This window comes from Spermophilus citellus, assembly GCF_964194105.1.
Source record: "Spermophilus citellus genome assembly, chromosome: 1".
Classification (NCBI taxonomy): domain Eukaryota; kingdom Metazoa; phylum Chordata; class Mammalia; order Rodentia; family Sciuridae; genus Spermophilus; species Spermophilus citellus.
Genome location: NC_138182.1, coordinates 8,931,259 through 8,958,538, shown reverse-complemented (window position 1 = coordinate 8,958,538; position 27,280 = coordinate 8,931,259). Strand labels below are relative to the sequence as shown.

The following is a 27,280-nucleotide window of genomic DNA, read 5'->3' as shown; positions in this document are numbered from 1 at the left end:
GGAGTGGGTTGGAGCCTCCATCATCTGACTTGTCCCTTAGTTTCCTCTTCATCATCCTGTAGCAAAATTTGGGGTAACTTGTAGAACTAGGACAATCAAAACTCAGCATTGAACCCAGGGGCACTTAACTACTGAGCTATATCTCTAGTCCCCTTTAATTTTTTTTTTAACTTTATGAAAGAGCCTCCTTAAGTTGCTGTGGCTGGCTTTGAACTTTCAATCCTCCTGCCTCAGCCTCCCTAGTGGCTGGGATTACAGGTGTACAACACTGAGCCCAGCTGTAAACCCTGCATTTTGATTTAATCTCAAATAAAGTCCCCCAAATACGCTTTATTTTTCTGAAGGTTTCTTGTAGCTAACACTACATTTCTGACTCAACTAATTCTTCCTTTTTCTCTGTGGAATTTTTTTTTCCTGGAGATCCTACTAGATGTAGGAGCTCCTACTTGAGATTCTTGCGGACCCACCTGTGTCATAGAATGATGTCTGTGGTCAGAATCAGCAGTGCCATCATCCATTTATCTATCCACTCACCTACCCACCATCTTCCATTCATTCATCACCCACGACCACCTGTCTTCCATTCATATTTCCTCCATCCATCCACTCACCTCTCCATCCATCCATCCATCCACCCATCCACCCACCCATCCACCCATTTCCTCACCTTTGTGAGATGAGAAGGGGGAAGGATGAGACACTGAGATTCTTGCCTATGACCCGTCACCTCTGCACTTGTGCATTCATCCTTTCATCCACCCAGTAATCAACACAAAGTATCTGCTCTCACGAAGCCTCCACGTCAGGAATGAACTCCGACTCTGGCTGAACTATGAGATTATAGGTAGGAAGGCATCTTATTTCACCGGGTGGAAACATTTTCATATTTTAAAAATGTGGTGCTCTTTTTTCTTTCTAGAGATTTTATGAGGATTGGAGAGAGAACGCACCATGCAGTACGGCTTGGGGTTCTTCAGATGCCAGGGCAACAACAAAAGCCACGATAAATGCTCTCGGTAACTGGCAGTGACAGCCCCAAAGCAAACCCCAAAGCTGATAATTCAAGGCTGTGGCACTAAATTCCATAACGATCCTCCAGGGAGGAAGAAATGAAGGCAAAGTCGTACCAGAAATGATTGATTCCAGTTTAGAAGAAAGAAAATTATTTTTGGCTGTGATAGTTTTCCTCTGTCCGTCCCTAAGAATGGGAATAGTTGGCCATTATTGGTCGACAGGAAGAAGCTGAAGTAAGCTGCTGAATTTACAAGTTGCTTTTTAAAATAAGTTTTACAGCTCGGGGAATTGGAGGGCTTTGTCGACTACTCGTGACCACTGGTGAAACCTGGATACTTATAAATGTTGGGCAAAGGTGAGGAAATGAAGTAGATTTTTAGGCTCCGATTCAGGAAAGAAAGCTACCCAGACTCTGGATGTAATGTCTGATAGGAAACAGCATGTTCCCCTGCTACTTGTGGAAATGCCACTTGGTAATGAGTTCTGAACCGAGTTCTCTGCTCACAGCAGCATAATAATTTCTGTCACTGGGGACACTTTATGATGCTTTAAAAAATGTTATTTTCTTGGATTAAACAAAAATAGCTTCTTTAATCTGACCTAATCTTCCCCAGCATCCTATTCTCCCAGTATGTTTGACTCAAGATTACACAGTGGTCTTAACTCCCAAATATGACATCAACCTTTAGATCAATTGCATTTTAACGTTCTCCTGGGTCTTTTTCATGAATCTGTTGCAGGGTTATAAAAATTATTTTTGCATTTTTTTGATAGAATGTTTATGTATGTTTACTGGAGTTGATTTATTTTCCCTCAGACTACTTTCATGTTAAAATGTGATCAATGGCATGGATTAATGCTCTTCTAAGGCTTGACTGAAATTTTGCTGAAGTTTTCATACATTCATTCCTCATTTTTTTTTCTTTGGTCTTTTTCAAATAGCAGGAGGAGAAATAAGACTGAAAAAAATGAGCATTCACACTATAAGAAGGACTAAAAATCCACTCATCTGCCTTTTATATAAGGTGCTTTTCACAAAGAGCAATGAGATTCTCACTTACTGAGGGCTGAAAGGTCAAATTTTGAACACAGTCCATCATTTTAGTTTGGATTCATTTGGAAGAAAGAAATGGAAAAGACACGCACCTGTGTGCACGCACACACACACACACACATACACACACACTCAGAATATAAATGGGGATGTCAGTAGAACCAATGGAATACAGTGGGAAATGACTGGATTGAAAGCCAGATAAAAGTTTAATCCTGACACTAACTGTGATTACCTGTGTGAACAAGTCTCAGCGCTGGGCCTCCTTTTTCTTATTTCCACAGTGAAAGTGGTAATTACATGGGCTAGAAAGACTAGACACTTCCCCAAGCCTGATGATAGATTAAAATGAGGAATCAAACCGCTTTCACATTAGTTTTACTAACTAACCAGTAGAACAAGCAGAGCAAAGCATTCAGGACACACAAATTCAGGACATGAAATCTAATATCATGGCCCCAAGAGGATCCCCCCAAAAATCAGAGATCTCAGCTCCTGCGGTGAGCAAGGACACCCACCTAGTGCGGAGGCTCAGGGTGAGAGGTTGTTTCTCAGCTCTGCTTGTACTTTAGCTCTGCAGTTCCTCTCTGGACTACTCCTCAGCTGCTCTTGGCTTTCTCTTCCACCCGCCTGGTGGGTGTTGAGTTGGCTGACATCTTTCTGCTTCCTTCCCCCGGGACGTCTCTTTTGGATGATCTCGCACCATTGACAAACTCAGGGTTCAGCTCCCGCTGCCACCCACACACAAGAAGCACATTCACCCAGAGCCTGAGGCCCGGATGAGGACCCTCCTGGAGTTTCCTGTAGGAAACTGAACTGAGTTGGTTCAAACTCCATCACGGAAATGGACCCTCCTCCAATATGCTCTATTCCAGTGAATGGAATGGTCATCTCCTCAGAGGAAAGTTACAGGTGCGGCCATCATCCTAGATTCCTCACTGCTGCCCTGGGTCAGACTAGCTCTTATTCAGATGCATCCTATATTTATGTCACATTGACTTTTGTGACATTCAAATCTAGTGACCCGATTTCTTTCTCCACGATGCTACCATGACTGTTCATCACCTGGGGGTACAGTTCAGGTTTCTTTGTAGGACGCATCAGACCCTCTGTGGTTGGCTAGGTTTTCCTCTCCTGTTGTTGTTCTCGGACACCTCTGTGTGTGACAAATGCTCCATCCATATAAATGGGTCCCAGAACCCAGCGTTTTCTTTTCACTTCTGAGCCTTTTTAATATTTTGTTCTGCTCATTTTGACTTAAATGCTCTTACCTCTTTTATTGCTATGGCAGACCTCTCAATCAAAACTCACCTCAGGATCATTTTCTTGGAAAAGACTTTCCAGACGTGGTAGACTAGAATTGGTTTCCCTGTAGCACTCCTGAAATACTTCTTTCAAAGCACTTGTCCCGCTATTCTGTAGGTGCTTGTTAATTTTTCTTTTTTTTCACTAGACTGTAAGTAGGAACCTGTCAGCAGGGGTTCTTCTTCTACCTACTCATCCCTGGCTCCAGTCATCCTGCCTGGGGGCATTAGGAGCTAAATAATGATGTTGTTTTTTTCAAGTGAACGTATTCCATAAAAATGAATTTATTCAATAAAATAAGAGACATTGCTTGCATTAATGTTTGGTTTGTGCTATGGTTGCATATACAACTACCTTGTAATTCTGTGGCAGAAATAAATATGGGTTGTGATTTGTTACATCTCCTTACATATTAGTTCAAGTTGTCCAGGAAACAGAAGCTGTGGGAGGTTTTACACGCGTGCAAGCGCACGCGCACACACACACACATACACACCCATTTTAATGAGAATGGCTCACATGATCATGGAGGCCGAGAAGTCCTGTAATCTGCCACCTTTAACGTGGAGAACCAGGAAACCTGGTGGTGTAATTCAGTCTGAGTCCAAAGTCTGAGCCTGAAGTCCTGAGAACTGGGGGCCTGATGGTGTACGTCCGACTCCCAGTCCAAATGTCAGAGAATCGGGAGTGCTGATGTCAAAGGGAGGAAGAAGATTGACGTCCCAGCTCAACCAGGGAATGAATTCATCTTTCTCTACCTTTTGTTCTATTCAGGCCCTCAATAAATTGGACAAAGCCCCCATGTGGGTGAGAGCAAATCTGTACTCAGTCAAATGCTAATCTCTTCCAGAACACACTCACCTACACATCCAGACACAATTTTCTACTAGCCGTCTGGGCATCTCTTAGCCCAGTCAAGTTGATACATAAAATTTATCCATCCCATCTCATCACAAGCAAAGAGGACTTCAACTTTCCTTTTAATGAATGGATGAATGTTAGGTGACTGAGAAGGAAGCAAGCAGACAACATCATGGGCTCCCTGACGGAAGCCTCAGGGGGCCATTGTCAGTTTCTTCTCCCTCTGCTCCTGGGATTGAGGCTACATTTGAGGGCATCTTGCCTCTGTTTATTCTCCAGTTCATCTGCTGATGCTGTGGTAGGATATGGAGTAGGTGAGGGGCTAAGGAGGCAGACAACAAAGGTAGGAAAAGGGAAAACAAAACTACAAGCTTCTAGAAGCTACTAGAAGCTCTGGCTAATCCAGCATCAGTTATAAAGAAAACACGGGAAGCAATGTGATTCGACAGAGGTGGTGGAGCACATGGAGGGAGGATTGTGTCCGTCAGGCTGCATTAGGCTCACCCTGAGCAAGTTGTCCAGGGGAGGGGCATGGGGGCGTCAAGGCAGCCTGCTGGGGCTCCTTCCGGAAGGTGCTGGAGCTGTTACCATCACACCAACACAGGTAATTCACACGGTAGAAACAGTTTTTATAGATCTTTTCAAATACAATTAGGTGGCTCTGAAATAGAATTTTAAGCTCTCACAACACCTTGACATCAGAAAACCATGAATAAATAAAATTACGAAATCAAAATGCAATTCAAAGGGATTCCATGTGATAATTCCTTTTTCAATAAATGCCGCAGAAAGAAAACTGTGTGAAAAACCGTATCATTTCAATTTTCTCCTCAGGGATTTTATATCCATATGCTTTTATGTAGAAAATGTGATTAATAAAAAAGCTCTGGCTCTGAGACTCCTGTTCACCACGGGCCCAGGCACGGGAGGAGCAGCAGGGTGTCCAGCCCAGCTGGGTGCATTTCCTGATGACATTTTTGTGGGGCAGGAAAGGCTGTGCCTCTTGCCTTCTCTCTCAAGGGACTGTTGTTTGTATAAGATTCTCCCTGCAGGAATCGCTCCCTTGGGTTAAGGTGTACTTCTAGAAGTTCAAGTTAAATTACAAATACATTAGTGGAGATGAGCAGTGTGTTAATCCAATTACAGGTATAAAGACCTCAATGCAAGTTTTCCTAAAATGCATTTCACCAGCTATGATTTCTCAGAGACACTAGGTAAACAAAGGGGCTGCGACCTGATTGGCTTGGCAAACCCTGAGCTGAATAGAAAGGGATTCTTTCCCCATCTCTCCTCTGTTAGAGTCTGTAAACAAGTCAGGACTGCAGCCGGACTGAAGCACTCCTCCTTCTTCTCCTTCTCTTTTTGTGCTCTCCACTTTCCTTCATTTTCTCTCTTCCTCCCTCTTCTTTCCTCTTTCCCTTCCTCCATGTCTTCTTCTCCTTCTCTCCTTTCTTTCTTTCTTTTTATTTTTATTAAACTATGAATTTCCCCAAAGTTTTGCATGTGTTGAGTGAATTGCCAAGAAGGGGACATAGTCAGGAGTATTTCTAAAACTTATCTGAACATGAAAAGCCTTTACTTGTGATGGAAGAGAAGCACACGTTGGAAAATTCTGTTCTAATAACACTTGATTGTCACAATCGGACCTTGAAAAACAAGACCTAGGGAACCTGGGTTCTGATTTTGAGTGGGGCAGGCAGCTGTGAGCTTGGTGAGCTGCAGGGGCAGCGTGGAGCCCCAGCTAGAGAGAGGCCCTGGGCCTTGGGGGGGGGGCAAGAAGAGCTCAGAGGGTGGGGAAGGCACCCAGGTGATAGGAAAGTCAGGGGCAGGCACAGGAGGAAGCAAACAGGGGTGATACATTTTATCTGGATTTCTGATCTGCTTTTGAACTCAATGACGGCAGGAGAAATTTGATCTGAGAAGACCTGGCTAGAGATGGGTTTGGCTCTTCTTCAAATCAATTGGCCTTCTTGGAGAGTTGGTTTGCCTTACATTTCTGAGTGTTTGGGGGCCCAGGGTGGCCGCACCAGCTTCTCCTGGGAAGCTAAGTTGAGGTTTCTTCATTCCCAAACACTGGATGTTCTTGTATCTTAGACGTACCCGTCAGGTTCTGTCTCCCCTCTGTCCCATTGCTGCATCTCAATCATTAAACTTCTAATGGGTGATAGAAACAGCTTCCTAGCCTGCTTCTCTGCTTTTAGCCTCATTCCTTTTCACGTCACCCTGGCTTCACTGCCAACCTAACCTATTCCTGATGTCTCTCTCTCCAGAAGCCTGGAGCCAATGCATTCAGCTCTGTTTAACTTTTTAGCTTCCTTTTTTCAGGGGCTTGTCTTAGTCACCTCTGGCTGCTATAACAAAAACACACTGACTGGGAGGATTAAACAACAGAATGCATTTTCCACAGTTCTGGAGGCCGGGAACTCCAAGATCAAGGTGCTTGCAGGGTTAGTTGCCTTCTGAAGTTTCTTTTCTTGGCTTGTAGGTGGCTGACATCTTGCTGTGTGCTTGCATGACCTCTTCTTTGTGTGTGCTTGATGAGGAGAGAGAGAGAGAGAGAGAGAGAGAGAGAGCGAGCGAGCGCACATGCTCTGGCGTCCCTTCTTACAAGGGCACTAATCCCATCAGACCAGGGCCACAGCCTCATGACATCATCTACCCGCATTACCTCATACTGACCCCATCTCTGAATACCCTCATCTAGAGTAAGTAGATGACACTAGGTGTCAGGGCTTCAACACATGAAGCTGGCATGGAGAACACAAATATATAGTCCACGACAGGCTCCTTCCATCTCCCTGATGGCTTCTGTTATTCTGTGGACCCTCGTCTGAAGTTTCCCACGAGCAGTGAGTTTGACTTGTGTGCACTTCTTATTCAGTAGACTTTCTTTTCTTCTCATAATTTCTCAAATTGAACAGATTCTTCAAGGTCCACCTCAAATTGCTCCATCTCCAAAGAACAGGTTTTAATCTCCAATTTATACAATATCCTCCATCTCCAAACTCTCACCTTTACAGACATAATTCAGCACTTATTCCCTAATTCTTTATTAAGATTAGTAAAATATTTTATTGGGATTGATATTCTGCAGGGCACTTTTATGTCCACAGTCTCATGTGATTTTCTCAAAAGCCCAGTGAGGTAGAAATTATCATAATTTCTATTTTACACACAAGAAATTGAGGCTCACTGAGGTTAAATGACTTATCACTGGTCATAAAACCAGTAATTCAGGAAATAGATGCAGTTTTTGGACTCTAAGATTCATAGACCATATGCTCATATGCTCATTTTCTTCTCCATCTATGAATCTTTGCACAGTTTCTTCTATTTAAAAAAAACTTTTTTTTTTTTTTAGTTGTAGATTGACGGAATGCCTTTATATTGTTTATTTAGTTTTATGTGGTGCTGAGGATCGAACCCAGTGCCTCACCCCTGCGCTACATCTCTAGCCCAGTTCACCTGTTCTGGTTTATGTTATCTTGTGGTTTTGTGTATCTCTACAGGCTGAATGAAATTCCCTTTTTGAAGAAGAGGGAAATGAAAACAATGAATTGCCATGAATGTGTTCCGAGCTTATTCCAATTGTCCTCCTTCAAACTAAGTCATGAAGTAAACCGTGGTCTACCCATTTACGAATTTAATAATGATAATTTCTGCATTCTGTTTACTAGCTTAGACAATCCCTCTCTACTTTTTCCCCAACTGAAAAGTGTTCATCAGAAGTTGTTGGCAGAGATAATGCATTTATTTCATAAAATGACGTATTAATTTTGTTTTGTTGACATTGCAGCAAAATCTAACACGTAAATCTAACTCTTTCAGTGGCCTCCCACACAGAAGATGAACTCTGAGATAGGTAGGGTGAGGGAGCCTGTAGTAATTTAATAGTGTAAACCCATCAACACACCTGACCCCAATCCACCCAGACACGAGTGCAAAGAAACCACTCACACATTCTTCTAGAGTGATACCAAATCAGAAACATTTAATGTGCACTGAAAAAGCCAAGTCCAGAATCAAATTCAGACATGTAGAGGTGTGATATCTACAAGGAGAGCCAAGTTTGAAAAGAGCTAGCCCTTTAAATGGCCAAATTAAACAAGACACAGCGGAGGCTCACTCATCCCTCCAGGCACTTGTAAACCTACTTGTGGGAACTTTTGAAAATGAAGTTAGCACCGATCATGTCTTATTTTGCTTGGCCTTTCCATGGCTCACCCTTTAGGAATTTGGCTCCGACTGGAGATATCACACTTTTATGTGTCGATCTCTCCCGTCAACTTTCCTTTATTTTTTTGTGTATCCATAGAATTTTAAAAAATCAGATATGGTGTTACATTATTAAGTTGAACAAGAGGGAAAGACAAAATCAAAATATGAAAAAGAACAGAATGTGCTGAAATAGCGATGTAATTGGACTACCAGAGACGTCGTGTTTTCTTTCTGGTCTACTGGACACACAGGAGTGGAGCTGGGTAGAACGGCTGGAGGGCAACCACGGAGCTCCTTGGAGGAACTCCCAAACCAAGCCTCGTTCACCACCACCCTGCACACATAAGCAGACATGCTGGAAAGCCGGGGCAGAGGCAGGGCAGACAGATAATGCGATCGCACCCAAATCCGGCTTCTGTCCAGCTTCCCAGGTGCCTGAAGCTAATCAATCGCATGTCACCTCTGAAGAGCTGGCTGTTCCTGGGGCTGTGTGCATGGCTGGGAAAGAGGATGTCAAGAACACACTGTAAGATTGCCTTCGAGGGTGTTTTTCCTGCAAAGATGTTTTGTGCTGTACCTGTCAGCAAACTTCCCCGGCTTTGAAGCTGTAAATTTAAACATCTACTCACCAATGCAGTGTCGGCCGCATAGATTATTAAGGGAACCCATCACGACATCTGATGAACTTGTAACGTGATACAAACGGCATCACTGCCGAAATCCCTTATGCCTCCAGCCGTGGGCCACGCTCCAAGTGACCTCTTACCGAGATACACGTATATAGAAAACTGCTTTGGTTTTGGGCCAATGACCAAGTAATTGTGGTTTATCCTTCCTTTAACAAGGCGTTCAGTTGAAAGGAATATAAAGTTTAATAAGTTAAGACACATATTATGTTTTCTGGGTCTAGGTCTTCACTGTTCTTGGCTTTTAATGCTGAAAGTTGATGGTTTTCAGCGTTGCTGTGCCTGCGATGCAAAGAGCCTCAGCTGCTTTTCCTGATTGGACTTAAGGTTTCATCCTGGGGTTGGTTATGATGGAAAAGTGATGAGAGGGTATCTCCTATCATCAGACATTAGGCATGATTCAGTGCACCAAGCTCAGGAAGGACACTACAGATATACACAATTTGACCCTAACTCAGGTCTTATTGCTGTGAAGCTAAAAGGTAAGTCTCTTAAAAATTTGTTGGCGCTTTCTATTTGGCAGGTTCATGCTGAGGTAAATGTTGGCGAGTGAACACACAGCTTCTGTTCCAGCTTCTCTGTGGTTCTGTTCCAGGTTGGTCCCAGGCTTCTGGCTTAATCTGAGAAATTGCTGCTGGTCTCCACCATTTCTGGCCAAGGAGGCCTCTGGGGGGCCAGCCTAGGACTATAACTGCTCTGCTGATCTACTTCCAATAGACTGGTGATCTTGGAAGTCTGCTTTTCCTCTGTGAGATTTCCTGGCTCTCTCTATCTATGGCTGAAATTCCTAGACAAAAGACACCAGCTCACGATTTGATCAGTAATTGCTTTTTTGTTTGTGAGTATATATATATATATATATATATATATTTTTTTTTTTTTCTTTTCTTAGAAAACTGGGGATAGCTTTGGCAAGCATCTGTTCTTCTAGTCTATATCCCCAGGTCTCACCTGTAAAAATCAAAGAGTCCTTTGAAGTGACTCAAGCTATTAAATGAGTCAGACTTCACTTTTCTCTTTCCACAAACCTCAAACAATTTTAAAAATTACTTAATGGACAATTAAAACTATATACATTTACAGTGCACAACACGGTGTTTTGAATTATAGGTACATGGTGGGATGGCTCAATGGAAATAATTAACATATTCATTACATCACATAATTTTTTGTAGTGAGAACATTTAAAATATACTCCTAGGGATTTTCCAAAGCACAGTAACCCAGTTTGTACTGTGACTATTGACATCATGTTGTGCAGTAGATCTTAAGCTTATTCTATCTAATAGAAGTTTCACATTCTTTGACCAATAGTTTCCTAAATCCTGAAGCACCCAGCCCTGGGTCACTGCCACCATACTCTGGTTCACCTTTTTAAGATTCCACTTATAAGTGAGATCATGTGGTAATTTATTTTTCTGTGCCTGACTTACTGCACTTTAATATCATCTAGGTATATCCATTTTGTCACAAATGACAGGATTTCCTTCCATTTTAAAGGCTGAGTAGTATTCCATGGTGTGTATAGACCACGTTTCCTTTGTCCATTAGCCTGTTGGTAGACAGGAGGTTGATTCCAGGACTTGGCTATTCTGAACAGAGATGCAGTAAACATGGGGTGCAGTAAACATGGGGTGCAGCTCATGGGCATATTGATCTCATTTCTTTTGGTCATACATCCAGTAGTCCATCAAAAGACACCACCTCATGATTTGACCAGTAATTGTGGATCACATGAAAGTTCTACTTTTACTTTTTTGAGGAATGTCTGCACTGTTTTCCCTAATGGCTATATTATTAACATTCCTCCCAACGGTGTGCAAGGGTCTCCTTTTCTCTACATCCTCACCACCACTTTGGATCTTTTATTTGTTTTTGATGATAGCCATTCTAACAGGTGTGAGACGATATCTTATTTTGGCTTTAGTTTGCATTTCTCTTACGATTGGTGACGTTGAGCATTTTTTCATAGACCTGTTGGCCATTTGGATTTCTGCTTTTGAGAGATGTCCGTTCAGGCCTTTGGTCCATTTTAAACCAGGTGGTTTCCTTGTTACTGAATTGTTTCTATTACTTGTATGTTTTGGGTATTAGCCTCTGAGGAGACGTGTGATCTGCAAGTACTTTCTCCCAGTCTGTGGGCTGTCTCTTCAGTCTGCTGATTGTTCCCTGGCTGTGCACATGATTTTAATTTAATGTGATTTCTGTATTTATTTTTATTTCCTGTGCTTTCGGGTCATATCTGAAAAGTCATCGTCAAAATCAGTGCCATGGAGCCTTCCCTCTGTGTTGTCTTCTAGTAGCTTCACAGTTTCATTCCCTCTTTTTTCCAACGGTTCTGAAAGAGTTGGAGAAGGATTGATATTAGTTCTTAAAACGTGTGGTAGGATTCAGCAGTGAGGCCATTGGGTCCTGAGCTTTTCTGTAATGGAAGAATTTTTATTATTGATTCAGCCTTCCTAGTCATTTTTATTGGATCAGGGTTTCTCTTTTTTCCTGATTCAGTCTTGGTAATTGCATGTGTCTAGGGATTTATCCATTTTTTTTCCTGTTCATTCAATTTACTGGTGTATTATTACCAATAGAAGTCCCACGGTCTTTTGTATTTCTGTGGCATTGAGTGTAATCTCACTGTTTTCGTTTCTGGTTTTATTTTTGGAATCTTCTCTTTTTTTTCTTAGTCTGGCTAAAGGTTTGCCAGTTTTATTTTATTTTATTTTTTAGAAAACATGAGCTCTTAGTTTCATGTTTTCTATTGTTTTTCTAATCTTGATTTTATTTATTTATGTGCTCATTTTTATTATTTCCTCTCTTCTGATATCTTTGGGATTTGTTTGTTCTTCTTTTTGTAGTTCTCCCAGGTCTACATTATTTGAGATCCTTCTCCCTTTTTTGAGTAGGCATTTATTACTACAAGGTTTTCTCTTAGAACTGCTTTTGCTGCATCTTCTCGTTTTTGAAATGTTGTTTTCATTTTCACTTGTCTCAAGATGTTTTTGAATTCCCCTTTTAAATTCTGTTCCCTATTGGTTGTTTAGAAGCATGCGGTTGGATTTCCATGTATGTGTGAAATTTCCCAAACTCTTCCCGTTACTGATTTTGATTCCATATTATTTTGGCTGGAGAAGATGCTCAATAGGATTTCAGTCTTAAATTTGAAAAGACTTCTTTTGTGCTCAATATAATTTCTATCCTGGAGAATGTTGCATGTGCACTTGAGAGGGATGTGAATTCGGTTGCTGTTGGAGGGGAGATATTGTGTATGTCTGGTAGGTCTACTTAGTCTAAGTGTAGTTGAAATCCAATGTTTCCTTGGTGGTTTTTGTCTACATGGTCTTTCTATTCCTATTTCTCTCTTCATATCTATTAAAATTTGCTTTACATATTTTAGTTTCCTTAGCATCATTTTTTTAAAAATTATTTTTCAGACAGTTTAAATAGATTCATTTTTGGTGAGGTGGTTTCAACTACTGGGAGATTATTGTCTTCTTTTGGTGGTGTTATATCTCCTTGATTTTCAGTTTATTATTGCCTTACACTAGCCTATGTATTTGACAAAGTTAGGGATTTATTCCAGGCTTTTCAGACTGGCTTCGTATGGGAACTTCATTTTTTGCTCAGCCTATCTAGAGACTCTGCGGAGGCCATCTGACATAATCCATGGGGGTGCTGACATGGTGCCTTGGTCTGTAGTGTTGGGCTTGGAGCCTCGATGTTCTGTGCCTGCTCATGGGGTCCACAGGCATGGGCCTGTAGCCTGTACTTGTAGGGTCCAGTTTAAGGCCTGGGTCAACAAAGGTTGACCAGGTGCTGGGGTGAACTTTGAGCCTAAATATGCAGGGGCCAATCAGGTGCAGGGATGGGTCTGGCTCCTGGGTACATTAGGTTAGGCCTGGAGCTTGAATCTATGTGGTCTGACCTGGAACTCCATCAGTCCTGGAGCCTGAGGCCAGTTCTGGGTTCCAGGTCTCTAGGGGTGGACATACCTTGGTCTATCAGGAATGGTCTGGCACTGAGTCCTTCTGAGCCAGACCTGGACTCTGGGTCTATCGAAGTGTGGGATTGTAGGAGCCAGCCTGAAGGGTGGCTGCAGGGACCCACTGGCACCGGGTATTCCTGGGGCCTGTTTACACAGGTGCTAGCCTAGTGTTTGAGATCAGGGATGCTGATCACATAAGAACTGTGGTAGGCCTGAAGTCTGGGGTTCTGTGGGTTAACCTGGTTGTGGGCTGGTCTGAAACCTGGGAAAGGCCTCAAACCTGTATCCACAGGGACAGACACTCTTAGGGTGCTAGGTTGATGACTAGGGATGCAGGGACTGTCTTTGTTCTGGGTGGGGGTCCTGAAGCCTTGGGCTATAGGGTTAGCCTTTGCTGGGGCTTGTCAAAATCTGGGACCACAGGAGCATATCTGAGAGTCAGACCCAAAGCAGTCTGGAGTCCAGGACTGCTGGAGTAATCCTGACACTGGGATGGACTGGGACCTAATCTCCTGGGCAGGCCTGGAACCAGAACTGTGCGATTCTACCTGTGGCTGAAGTGGACCTAAGGATCAATCTGTGGACACTGGCCTGGAGCCTGAGCACCCTGGGACTTATCCAGCACTGGATTTTACTGGGCCCAGTATTGGGGTCCAAGGCAAGGTCCAATGCTCCCTTCCTTCTCCTTCCCACAAGCAGAGGGCATCTCTCTGCAGGCAGAGCCACCTGGGCTTGAAAGAAGGGTAGTAAGGGTGATGGAAAGATGTCCTTCTTTCCCTCTTTGAAGTACCTTCTCTAATTTCTGTGCAGCACTCAGGAGCTGAAATTTCTCATGTAGTTTGGTTAATGTTTCTGCATAAATGAGAAATAGAAGAGTTCTATAGCAGCATGTGCAGAAGTTCTTTAATACTGCTAATGGTTTTTATAAGTTTGTAATTGGTTTCTATTTATAATACATCTGTTTGGTGTGTTAAAATGTGCACTAACAGAGAATGATATATTGGAAAGACTGTTTAAGTAGAGAGATGAGAAGTTAAAGGAAATTTTATGCTTTCACCAGATATTAATTATACAGCTTCTCTGTGCAAAGTGCATAATAAATGCATATTTACCTACCAAGGATATTTATATTTTAGAATGATCTAGATATTGTTTGAGGTTGATCAAAATGTCCTTTCTTTGTGTGAGCATCATTATTGAAACCATGTTTGAAAGGATTTCCTGGGAGAAATAAATCTATTGCTTGAGTTTGAGAGAAAAGAGTACAAAGAACATTTTTTTTTTTAAGGAGGAAGGGGATGACCAAAACAGTGAAATACTTTAAAAAGGGACAAATCAAGTATACCTTTGTTACCTAGAAGCTTAGACTCACTGAATTTACCTAGGAAACCATATTTGATGTCTTGAAAAACGTGAAAGATTAGATAATGATGTTGGGATGTCCTGTTATTGAATATCTTTGAAGACCATGACTGGGAAGTCCATTGGATAACATCCAAAGGTCGAAAGGCTAATTTAAAACTCTATGCTTAGACCAGTCTTTGGAAGGGTAACATTTCTGTCTTCAATTTGCTAATCAGATCATCTTAAAAATTTGAAAGATGATTTACAGTATCCTAAAGAAAGTCAATTGATCTACTCCCAGGGACTGATACAGTGACTGGGGTACAATGTTTGCCCAACAAGTAAATAAGCTCAGACAAATGAGTGTCCAGAGTAAGTTCACTCCTTGCCTCCCTAAGCATTTACTACACATGCTCATTGTTGAGCACCAATCCCATTTCTGAAGAATGACTGCATTTTATATTTTAAAATCTTTTTTTCTTAAATATTTATTTTTTAGCTTTAGGTGGACACATTACCTTTATTTTATTTTTATGTGGTGCTGAGGATCAAACCCAGTGCCTCATGCATGCTAGGAGAGCACTCTACCACTGAGCCACCACCCCAGCCCTAGATTTTGAAATCTTCCTCCTAATCAGTTCATAGAAAGGCAAAAAAACGTTCCATTAGGGAGAAACCCCATCTGAAGAGTGGCAAGCAAGATGTTAAAGTTTGCATAATGGAAAACAAATTATGCACAGGAGCTGTGTGCAATGACTCAGAACAAGAAGAAGAATTGACAATTTTTTAAACTCCTCCTGCTTCTTTAATTGTTTTGGCATGTGAGAATCAGAGTCACATAGGCATACACATTTTCAGCCACCAGAAGCCTGCTGCTTGGCTGCTCAGGGGCCTTTTTGGTAGAACTTCACACTGCAGAATAGCCCCCACATAGGAAAAAAAAAATAAAGTGTTGTTACATTTTAAACAACCAAAGATGGTTCTGAACCTTTTCACTGAAGCGAGTATGATCAGGTTGAAGGCTTTGACCAAAACAGAAATGAATTATAAAATTGTCTCCCAAACCCAGAATCTGTTCATAGAGGAGGCTGGAGACCCATCAAGGATCACAAAATGATCTTTGTCAGTGAAGACTCTTTGGGTGTCATTTGTTTGGGGGTTTAAGAGTGAACATATATATTATAAATGTCTCTTTTCCTTTGTTTTTATTGCCTTCTAGTATTGTTTCTTTATGAGTTTGGAAGAAAAACGTCAGAAAAATACAGCGATAAGAGTCAATAAATTTTCTGAAGAGAGTTCAATGGCACAGTTAAGATTTCTTAAATAAAACAACTGCCTCTTGCCAAGGACAGGACTGTTCTTCCAGTTACTGATGGGAGAGGGGGCCCACAGACTCCCCCATTCCAGCCAGGAGACTGACAACAGCAGAGCACACCCACATCTTACAATGCCACAGCCGAGGCTGGGGGTGAGGAGCGAGAGCAGACCCAGGCTCCGGGCCCCAGCTGTTCCCACCTCTCTGGCTTCCACAGAACCTGAGTTAGACTGGAGTCTGTTCAGTTCTCTATGTGTATGGGACACTGCTGGTCTTGGTGGTTGAATATAGAACACATCCCTTGTTTTAGCAGGCTTGTACTCTGGTCAGGGAGGAAGATGAGAAATGTTCAAACTAAAGTTCATCCTACAAAAGCACGACGTGACAAGTCAACAGGAAGTGGACCCAGGAAAGTACCGAAGAGAATTAAAGGAAGGAGTGGTCATTTTAATCCAGGCAGGCCCATGTTTGGGCTAGAATCAGGCATCTGGTGAAAGACAGAATATGCTGGCACTTACCAGGACAAGCCCATCCACCTGAGGAGAGGGACATGGCCTGTGCTGGAAGGTTCAGTTCCGCAGAGTTTCAGGAGGGACTGACGTGGTCAGAGAGGGCTCCACGTTGAAGGTGGGGTTTGGGAAGGGCCTGGAAGGATGGACGAGATTTGGATAGGGAGAGGGACTCGCAGAAGATGTTCCAGGATTCAGAGACAGTCCTCAGCAGGGCACGGAGCAGGGTGTGTGAGGAGTGACCGCAGCTTCGCCAGGGTTTGGCCCTCTGGAGTGAAGGTTTCTGCAGGAGACCACACGGGAAGCTTAGAGAGACCCTCAGTGCACACCTGTCGGAAGAGGGGAGCAGCCTGCAGGACAGGCAGGAGCTGGCTCGCGTCATCTTACAGCACAGCCCCGGGGTGGCTCTGTTCTTGAGATCCTTCTTCAAAAACCCTTATTTTATGATCGAGCACCAAAGTCAAATGTATATTGAAATACTTATCTGAAAACATGGTGAATAAAAATTGTGGAATTATTTCCTTAACAGCAGGACATTTCTTAAGGCAAAAAAAAAAAAAAAGAGAGTTATTTCCTTTATTATTTTTAGTACTTAACTAAATGCCCGCTAGTCTTGAGGATCAGAAATAAACTCTTATCTTCAGTCATTTTTCTTATCTTTGAAACTGATCCAATATGAGCATTTTCAACTTTTGAGTTGCAGGAACAAGTATTCTTAATAAAATTATATGGTACTTTCTTTGATATCTGATTTCTATTTTTGTTTATCGTCTTTCTTTTGACTTATTATTGCTAGATGCTTTTAAAAAACAGGTTATATGGATTTTTTTATTCTTAAGTACATAGAAAAATCTTCAAATAAAATAAATTTCTCTAGACATTTATTATGTAAGAACAGAGCAACAGTATATATTCTTTTCCTATTTCAACTGGCTGCTAATAAGCAGAGTTAGTAAGTCAATTTTGTGTGTTAAAGGGAGCACTAAAAAAAGTATTCTGTTTCTAATTCTGATGTTTTACTCCTCCCCCCTTTTTGGGGCTATAAATGGAAGTATTTAGGGTGCTCTGTTCTTAGTGGTCTCTTGAGTATGTGTTCCATGTTAATAAATTAAAGTAGAATGTGCATTTGTTATGTGTAGGTTTCATTCTGCTTTGAAGTTGGTTTCATTTTTCTTCTTTAAAGAACTATACTAAGGTAAAATGAAGTATGTAGACAGTTAAAGAAATACCAAGTCATTTAAATCATTGAAGTCAGCCAAGCAAAGACCTTAAGACATGGCTTTAGTCCTTCATGATTATGTAAATCTTGCTGAGGGAAAAAGATATATGTGTAAGAACTCATGGAGCGACATTGCAGATTAGAATGCCAAACTTTCTTACTAGTATGCACAGAATGCTACAGGAAGCTGGCGAGCATGGCAGGCTAATGAGGGGCGCGGGTCACCCCAGATGTGTACTCAGAGAGGTGACAGGGCAAGGTGTGCTGGTGTGAAAAGGAAGACATTCCAGAGCCAGAGATGCTGGAATCTGGCTGGCCTGGGGGTGGATAGCTTGGAAATACAGACGATCGATTTGAAGTCTGTGTTGAGACTTACTGGGACTGCAGGGACCTTGACGAGCTCGGTGTCCAAGACCTGTTATATGCTGCAGCCCGGATCCCTCAGCTAACAATATCATTCATTCATTGAACAAGTGGCATTTGACTCCTAATAGGATACGTGAGGTCAAGTATTGGGTGTACAGACATAGAGAAGGGACTAGAATAAGGAAACCAAGAGAGTGGTGTCATTGTCCAGCTGTGAGAAAAAGAGGGTTTGCACTGGAAAGTGGTGATGTGAGTGTCCAACAGTGGACATTCACAGACATAGTTGACAGACAATACTGGGTGGCTGCAGTAGGTGAGGGGCTAAGGCTCCAGGGTTGCATATAGAAGTCCTTGAAGGTGGAAGTCGAGCATTGGTGGGGGTAATACAAGAGAGGGTGAAATACCATTACGCTGTGTGAAATCACGCACTAACGTTTTAATTAGCTGACATGCAATATATTGCAAAGATTCAGAACGTGGGTGTCACCCTCAAATAACATAAAAAGATACTTTAAAAATGGAACATTTTCCTCTTTAGGGTTATGATTCAGTAATCCCAAATGACAGTAAAACAGAGTCATAAAAAAGGAGATAAGACGAAGTGTGGAATGCACAGAACTTCGGGTGTATGACTGATGTACATCATCATCGTCAGCTATAATATGATTTTTTTTACAAGACTATAAAATGCTCAAGTCCTTGAAAAAGGTGATTGTAGAAAGGGTGGGGCAGTGACAAGTCTCTTAAGACACGTTGCCTTGGGGAATGAAGCTGTTGAGTCAATTTTACCTTCTAGCCTTGGCCTTTTGTCAGAAAAAGTGTCATAAACAAAGGAAAGCCAACCTCCGTGAGACCCAGGCACACTATGTACCATGGAAGGCTGACCCTTTGCAAATTTGCACCTTGCCTCTGGAAGAATAGTGTTGGTTGTCATGGAAGATGTGTTTACGTAAATATCAGCATCCCCCGCGCGTGCAGGCTCTCTGCTCACGTGCCCATGCACACAGCGCACACACCAGGCACAATCATGCCGTTTGCCCTTTGGTAAATGGCATCATTACTCACAAGTCTTTCCAAGGATCTTATAATAATTCAGTTAAGAGTTCAGTGCATACTCCAGATAAATGTTTGTTTTGCCAAGAAACAAACCAATTTATTTGGTACTAACACCAAGGTGTGACTCTAACTGAGCTGCTGATGCACATGTATGGAGCCCGATATATTTTGTTGAGTTATGAAATAGTACTTTGTAGGTGTAGGGATTATTTGAAAGACAAGAATAAGGACATTTGTTCTAGGTAGGATGGAAGAGGAATAAAGATAAAAAAACCTTTTAAAAACCTGTTACACTTTAAAATACCATTATTCAGTGAATATTAGAGAAAACTAGCAAAACAAGACTTTGGGAAGTACACATACATGATCATAGGAGTCTAGAAGAAGTGGAGAAGTACAGGAAAGAAACAAATCTGAAAATTAAAAAATTTGCAGCAGCTTAATTAATATGGAGAAGTGTGCGCTGTAAGATGAGTGATTCCTTTAGAGATATTGGTGCATGCTGGACACATGATCTTGTTCTCACCTCCTGGCCCTATGGAGACATGAGTTTTGTTACAAGGGAGACTGGACATAGGAAAAACTTCAGGAAGGGACATGCTCTGTGGCCTGGGGAGGCATTCCTGTGGGGCTGGAGGACATTTCTTAGACTGGACAGCAGATTCTCCAGGCAAGGAAGAGCGGGGTCAATTCTCCTAGCAGGAGTGGAGAACAGGGGTTGGAGAAGTGGTGGAAAGAAACACTTGGAGAGTTTAGACTCCAAAGGTAGAAAACTCTTTATAATGTTGGTGATTCATTCACAGTCTTTTACATCTTGAGAATTAGCACCTGGGGGATAAAGTTAAGCACAGTATATCACTTCAGTATTTTGGAGAACATCATTTGATACATTAAAATCCCTGGCATAGTGAACATATTACTTTGGTATTCTCCAGAGAGCTAATGAATAAATATTGCATTTAAGCACATTCCCAAGAAACTCCTCTGAATTCACATGACAGCCCAGACACGCTTACTGTCAATAGGTTTGTTCTGGTTGGTTGTATTAGTAATGAGAACCTAAAACATGCCTAATGCTTACTGGATAGTGTTAGGATAGTCTGAGTAATAATTCTATGTGCAGCTGGAAACCTGGTAAATAAATGTGTATTTGAAAACTTTAAAAATATTACTGTACATTAGAATTACATAATTTTTATTTTTGTTTTCTGTCCTTTTACCCCACCACCTAATTGCTATATGGCAAGATTTCCTTTTTATTACATCAAATAAATAGTGTTATTATCCTTTATAGAAATTTGTATAGTCTGGGTAGAGTTAATAAAAATTATTATAATCGTGCTATATACAAAATGAAATATATCCAACACAGAGTTTGGCAGTAACTACTAGGAAATAAAAAAAAATTAATCCCTGTTCTCCAAATCTGCAACTTCTGTATTAATTACTTTTAAATGTAAATCTATGGGGAAGATTATTTCGGCTTCAAAATGAGCAACTCTTTCTCCTAATCTGATTCAGAGCCAGTATATTCAATTTCACAAGTATGTATTAAACTTCTTTTGTGATAATGAGAGATATGGCAAATTAAATGTCATAATCCTCTATGGAACTTTCCACCTTGCTCCCCAAGCAAAATTCCATATGAAGAAATGTTGTCTTGACATTCCCTCGCCTCCTTGGTACTTTCTCTTGCTCACCTGTACCTGTTCCTCAGGTGTCTCTGTGGGTACCTTATGCCAAAGGTAACTCCAGGCACAAGGGATCACCAGGTGTCTAAGTTAGGAATGCCTCTAGTGGCAGATGTGGTCTGCAGCAGCTTAAGTGGGTGGGTGTTTCTTTGGGTCAGGTGCCCAGGAGTCTAGAGGCAGTCCTCTCTTCCTCACAGGGCAGCAGATGGGAATTGTTGGTCTTACAGGCAGAACAACGTCGGCATCACTGATGACAGGAACATCTTTTACCTTTGTAGCAACATCAACAAAAAAATTTCCGATGCTTCTCCCCAAATCACCCTAAGAGATTTCTACCTCTGTGTACCTGTCTGGAAGTGTGTCTCATGGCATACTAGGGAGGGTGCAAGTCCAGGTGAAAGCGTGACCTTTCAGCGGAGGTAGGAGTGGGAGGCAGGATTGGACATGAACCTCAGGCTTGACCGGACAGTGGTGTTTGCCACACCGGGACCTTTCAGGTGAAGAGCACAGACACCGAGGGCAGAGGAAGGGGGAGGTTGCAGGTGGCGGAAGCTATAGACCAGGCTCCAGGCTTGGTACTCCCCTGTCATCCCCCAGTCTAGACCTGTAGGTGGACCCCAGGGGGCCATGTTCCTCTGAGGCAGCTCTTATTTACTTCTTGCATGTCATACAATAGAAAAAGATAGAAAATCAACCCAAAGCCTCATTTCCTCAAAATAATCTCACATTCTCACTCCATTAGATCCTTGGCATTTAATATAAAGATTGCTAAATGCCAATTTACTTTTTACTTAACGTTATTGCACAATCTTTTCCTCTCCGTCATTTTGTTTTTAATGAGTATCTGTACCATCTTCACTGATGCCTTTAAAGGATCGAAATTGAGAGGCAGTTTAGTAGCTTATATCGTTCCTGAGTGCCAGGAGACACAAAGTGCTGAATGTCCACAGTAGCAAAAGACAGTATTGTATTTGCTATTTTTAAAAGCCCTTCTTTTTGAACTCTCCGGGTTTGAGGAGTGTGCAGCCATGACCCCTTAAGACTTCATTCATGTCGTGTGAGTTAGTCATTCAGCTAAAAACTATAGGCTTAACACAGCTGGAAGCTTTTAATTTTTTTTATTACACATCCAAATTGCCATCTTAAATTTTAAATAGTGATACTATCTCTCTTTTTACATGCATATACACAATATATATGTTTGTATTTTTTGTATGCATTTTATTTGCTGAAATGACAATGATCATCCTTTAGAACTAGTTTTCCCCAACTTCCTTTGTAACCCTGAGCAGGCTTTTAAATGCAATGCTTAGCAAGTTAGTAGAAGGCCAGAACTCTGGATTTTAGAAAATAGAAGACACTTCACATAATGTCAACAGATTTTTAAAATCTATGTATGTCCTGTACATTTAAAGTCAATATTTACCTTTATCACCATAAGATTAAATAATTAAGTACATTCAATTTCTAACCAAAGTTGCAAATACAATTTTGGGAATTCTAAAAATTTAAAACTAAAACCTTATATCACTTTAAAATACATCCAAGTAAATCTACATAACTCATGATAATCATTGTCTATTTAAAAAACCCAGAATTTTTTACCTTTGTATTTGGGAATTTCACGATGTTTTTCATTTTCTGTTGGATTGGTATTTCGATTCCTTCTCCACTGTAGAATTTTATTCTAAGGTAGTATACTCTTGAAAAAGTTGTGGTTTCATGTATTTTTGGATGGTTATTATATAGGTTAGCACTGTGGTCAACCTATGGATCATACAGCCAGCAGACTTCTTGAGTTCAAATCTTGTTATCTGACAGCTGAATGTGTTGTGGGCCAAACTCTTGGTGCCTTGACCAGACAAACTCTGTTTTATACTGAGACTCCATTTCATATAAGAAATGTTTCTCCCATGTGAAAACCCTGCCTATGTCACCCACCTCCTGCTTAGCACACCCTGTTTGGTCATGCAAATGGCTTAAAAATGTTTCTTTCATTCTTGTTCAGTGTATTCTTGTACAATGCACCCTGACCTGGGTCATTTGGACCTGCTTCCTACTTTGCTTGTGGTTTTGGGCTATAGAAGATGTGCTCCGACTCCTGATGGAGGTCCAGGGGTGCAGAGTCGACTTGGTCACCGCGCTTCAGCCCGCTGGTGAGTAAAGTTGCCTGTCTTGCTTCAAGACTGTGGTGTATATACACAATAGAATATTATGCAGCATTAAAAGAGAATAAAATTACGGCATTTACAGGTGGATGGATGGAGTTGGAGAATATCATGCTAAGCGAAATAAGCCAGTCCCCCATATCAAAGGCTGAATGTTCTCTCTGATAAGTGGATGCTGATCCATAATGAGGAAGGGGTAGGCATGGGAAAAATGGAGGAACTTTGATTGGGTAAAGGGAAGGGAGGGTAGGGAGGGTGCATGGGGTCAGGAAAGATGGTGGAATGAGATGGACATCATTACCTTAGGTACATGTATGGCTGTACATATGATGTGATGCTACATTGTGTACAACCAGAGAAATGTAAAGTTGTGCTGCAGTTGTGTACAATGAATCAAAATGCATTATGCTGTCATAGATACCTAATTAAAACACATAAATAAATTAATAAAAAAGACTGACTTGGTGAGATTAAATAATTTTAATCTCACCACAACAAATGACCTTAGGGAAATTGCTCAACCTCTCTGTGCTTAAGTTCCTTGGATTGTAAAATGGTTAATATTATAGAGAATTACCTTGGAGACGTAAATGGGTGCACATATATAAATAACTTAGAAGAAAACCTGGGACACTTGGCTGTTATTTTAGACTGAGATTTTTAGAGTTTAGTTCCTCCTTTTATACATACAGAAGTGGATGATGACAGGAGGACTTTTGGTATCCATTATCTCTCAACTCTGAACTCCCTCCAAGTTCCATGCATCATCAAAACATTTGTTTAGCATAAGAGTTGACAACCTGATGGAACTCTCTTTTTGTTCTGTTGAAAACAAAGAGTTGGAAATACTGATATTTCAAACGGTTTCTGTAACTGAAGTCATTCACTATGTCAATTTCTGGGAAGTTGGCTACTAAAGGATTTTCTAGACTTACCAAATAGCTCTTAGAGCCTGTTACTCTTCATTTAGAGGCTCGAAATTTGATTTAGGATTCTCTGAAAGGGCTGGGAAAATAAAAATAGTAGACAAATTCCCCTGCTACATCTTACCCAATAAAATTTTTGATCAGCTTTATCATGGTAAAATTTACATAGAATTGATATACCCATTTTGAAGGTGAGCTTGTGTGAATTTTGACGAATGTATAAAGTTGGTATATCCACCACCGAAGCCCCCATGCAGAGCGTTTTCATTAGCCAACTTGTTTCCTCATGCATTATTGCCAATCCTTTCCCAGATGCCTGGACCCAAATGATTTTTTTGTTGCTCTTGTTTTATTTTCAGGTAGCGTTGGTTCACTCTCCAGGAGTAAGATGGTTGGGTTATCTGTGTTTTGTGCTCAATTTTACCACAGTAGCTGCACCACCTGAATCTACAAGAGTCGCAGTTGACATTCTTGTCATCTTTGCCATCCTCAGTATTTTTTCACAATAGTGATTTGATTGGGTGTGCAGTGGCACTTTATTGTGACTTTAATTTGTGTTTATCTGACTAGTTTATGATGCCGAATATCTTTTTATGTACTTATTTACCATCATTGTGTGTTTAGTTGCTCTAGTTGACATTCTTTGTTAAAATGAGCAAATTTTTTGCTCAGTTTTACACTGGGTTGCCTGACTTCTTATTAGTGAATTTCAAGCTCTATTTTTGTATTTTTAATAAATTATTAAAATTTATTATTTTTAATAAATTATATTTATTGTATTTTTAATAAATTATATTGTGTTTTTATATTATCTTTTAAAAATATTTTTAAATCTTTGAGCCATATTTTGAGCTCATTTAATTTATTTAAAAAATGCCCTTTGTGGGCTGGGGTTGTGGCTCGGTGGTAGAGCTCTTGTTTAGCCTGTGTGAGGCACTGGGTTTGATTCTTATCACTGCCTATAAATAAGTAAATAAAATAAAGGTCTATGAAAAACTAATAAAAATATTTTTTAAAAATTCCCTTTGTATTTCTAGTTTTCAGAGCAAGGGCCCTTGTCAAACCAGTTAGCCAAACTGGGCTTTCTTTCTGTCAGAAAAATTATCTGACTGTATTTTTCAATTCTAACAAATATGTTAAAGTGGACCCCTATAGTGGTCATCTCATATCTGAGTTCCATTTCTAAGACAGAAATGGCTTAGTTATTTGCCACAGCTTTGTGTCTCCTGGAGGAAAAAACAAAATGTGTGTTCTCTTTCAGTGCTTCTAACCCATGCACTTTGGTGGCCTTCCTAGGGTCCCAAGGGTCCGTCACTCCCAAGGGTGATGCTCTGGGTTGAGGAAGGTGCGGGCAGGTTAATGGAGAATGTCTTCACTCTCACCCCACTTTGCAGTATTTCTATAATCAGAATATTCAAACACAGGCCAAACAACTCCATTTCTAATTCCTTAAGAAAATATGCATACGACTGGGAAAGATGAGCTTTTCTCAGATATCAGTATTTTGAATTGTTTGATGTTAAAATTTTCCACCCTGGGCCAGTGTACCACAGGAAGATTAATATGCTGAGAATAAGGCCCTGCTTTGTACAAGGGAGAACCCTGGCCATGAGAGAGCAGGAGAAAAAGGAGGTCCCAGGACAGCTCAAGTAGAGGGCAGTTTTTAGAACAAACATAGATACAAGTTGAAGAAATGGAAACTAGTTCCTATTTGTACCTGTCTACCCCCTGGACAATTTCATGACCTCCTACGGATGGATACCCATACTACAGTTTGAAGACTTGTATTCTGCACGTAGGAAGTTTTTGAAGGGCTGAAGGAAGGAGAAACAATGGGATATTAAATATTCCACTATTCCTGATGGGATAGTGAGCTCTTTGATGTCTCCTAGATGGAGAACAGGATGAGGTCTTTGAAAGGTCAAATGAGGATGGCACCCTGAATCTGTTGTCCTTGACGAGAGATACTAATGCATGAGCTATCTAGTTGAAGTCTCTCTTTCTCTATTTGTGTACATATACTTATGTATTTGTCTCACCATTTCATAAAGGAAGGTGGCTTTATTTATGAGCACAGTGAAGTGCTTTTATTATTATCATTATTTTAAATTAACTATCATTGTTGCACCATTTTAAAGAGTCTTTGATTAATGTTTCCCCTATATGATTTTCTTGGGGAAAACCTCAATTGGTATCAGTGGGAAACCTAATTATTAGAGTATTTAATTAAGAGTTTCTTTCAGGCACTTTTCAAAGAACAATTTAAGATCTCAGAAACTCTACCTTATTTATAACTCTAGAATGGAACAGTGAGGACATCTTGACAGTATTCATAAAGACTCAACGAGACCAGACATTACAAAAATTATTTTCATTTATTCAAGCCTTTAAAATAAAATATTCATTTAATATGATATTCACAGAGGCAATAAAATACATAATTTAATCGGCTTTTCAAACTCATTTAAAAATAGAGAGCTGTCATTTTAGAAAGCTTAGCTATTTTTCTTCCCTCTAGCACATTAGGGGAAAAAAAACACAGCTCACAAGGAACCATAGCATGTAAGAAATCCAAGTTCTGTCTTGCTCACGTATCTTAATCAACAGGGAGGAAAAACCTGCTGCTGCAGCTGCTGGCATCCGGGCCCTTGACTTTGGGTGTGCTGAAAGTTTGATATGAATTCGCAGTGTGTCTTTAGTGCACCTGTCTCCTTTCTGTTTGATGATCAGTGTGGGAGGTACTTAACAGCTAGACTGAAAGTCTTCTGTTTGCCTCCTTGAAGGCACATTCTTTGACATTCTCTAAAAAGAAAATCTGTACTTGCTCTCTTGTATTCCTTAAAAAAAAATCCCCAAGTTCATTCTGGTATATTTGTCTAATGATGGGAAAAAATGGAGACCTTATTCAATTGTAAATGTGAGTCTTTTATAAAAAGCTAGACATGCTCCAGTTTTGAAAGACAGAGGTCCTCATCCCTCTACTAGAAGAGCTGAGTTCCTGTAATCCTTAGATGGACCAGCAGGATCTGAATTCAGGTCATCCAAATGCAAAGAGTCCTTTAGAACCAAATCATTTGAAAAGAATTGATGAGGCAGCAAACATACCCACGTGGAGTATGGAACCAAACATAAGACTGAGTTCAGATGATGCAGAATATGCATCACACCACAGAATGAAGAAAAGGAGATTGAATTAGGTCTCATACTAGAGAACCCAGAGCTTGACCAGTTGTTTCCACTCAGTAGCCACAAAACCCTGCTGCCATCTCTCAAGTCCTGTTGTTTCCTCTAATTGCACCTGTCTATGGCACGCAAGGAGCTCACCTGGCTATGTCCTTTCTACTTTTGGGCCCAGGGACATGGCCTCTTCTCAGCACTGTTTAATACTCATTACCTGATCCTTCCCTGAAGGCATTCTTCTTTTAGCTACTTCCTGCTACACATCAGTTGGACTCTAGTTAAACATTTTAACTGGGTGTCTGTTATTTGTGCTTTTCCATGTATCTCCCATTATCTCTCATTGTATTAATTCACCCACTAGAGTCCTGGTATTTCTCCCAATGCTTAGA

The 27,280-nt window shown here is 40.9% G+C and overlaps 1 protein-coding gene across 3 annotated transcripts in view; it reads left to right on the top strand.

Moving 5' to 3' along the window:
• The window catches only part of LOC308632122 (protein-lysine methyltransferase METTL21E-like), a 148,573-nt gene that overhangs the window by 119,761 nt on the left and 1,532 nt on the right, over positions 1-27,280 (top strand). Inside the window, exons 6-7 of one of the 3 annotated variants that reach the window (XM_081263837.1) lie at positions 22,702-22,773; positions 22,871-22,952. The exons of 1 other annotated variant lie outside the window; for it this stretch is intronic. In XM_081263837.1, the coding sequence (XP_081119963.1) occupies positions 22,702-22,773; positions 22,871-22,937 (139 nt within the window). In that variant the 3' untranslated portion in view covers positions 22,938-22,952. Of the gene's footprint in view, positions 1-919; positions 1,050-22,701; positions 22,774-22,870; positions 22,953-27,280 lie in introns of those variants that run through there. One more of the 3 variants, XM_081263846.1, reaches the window with a different exon arrangement.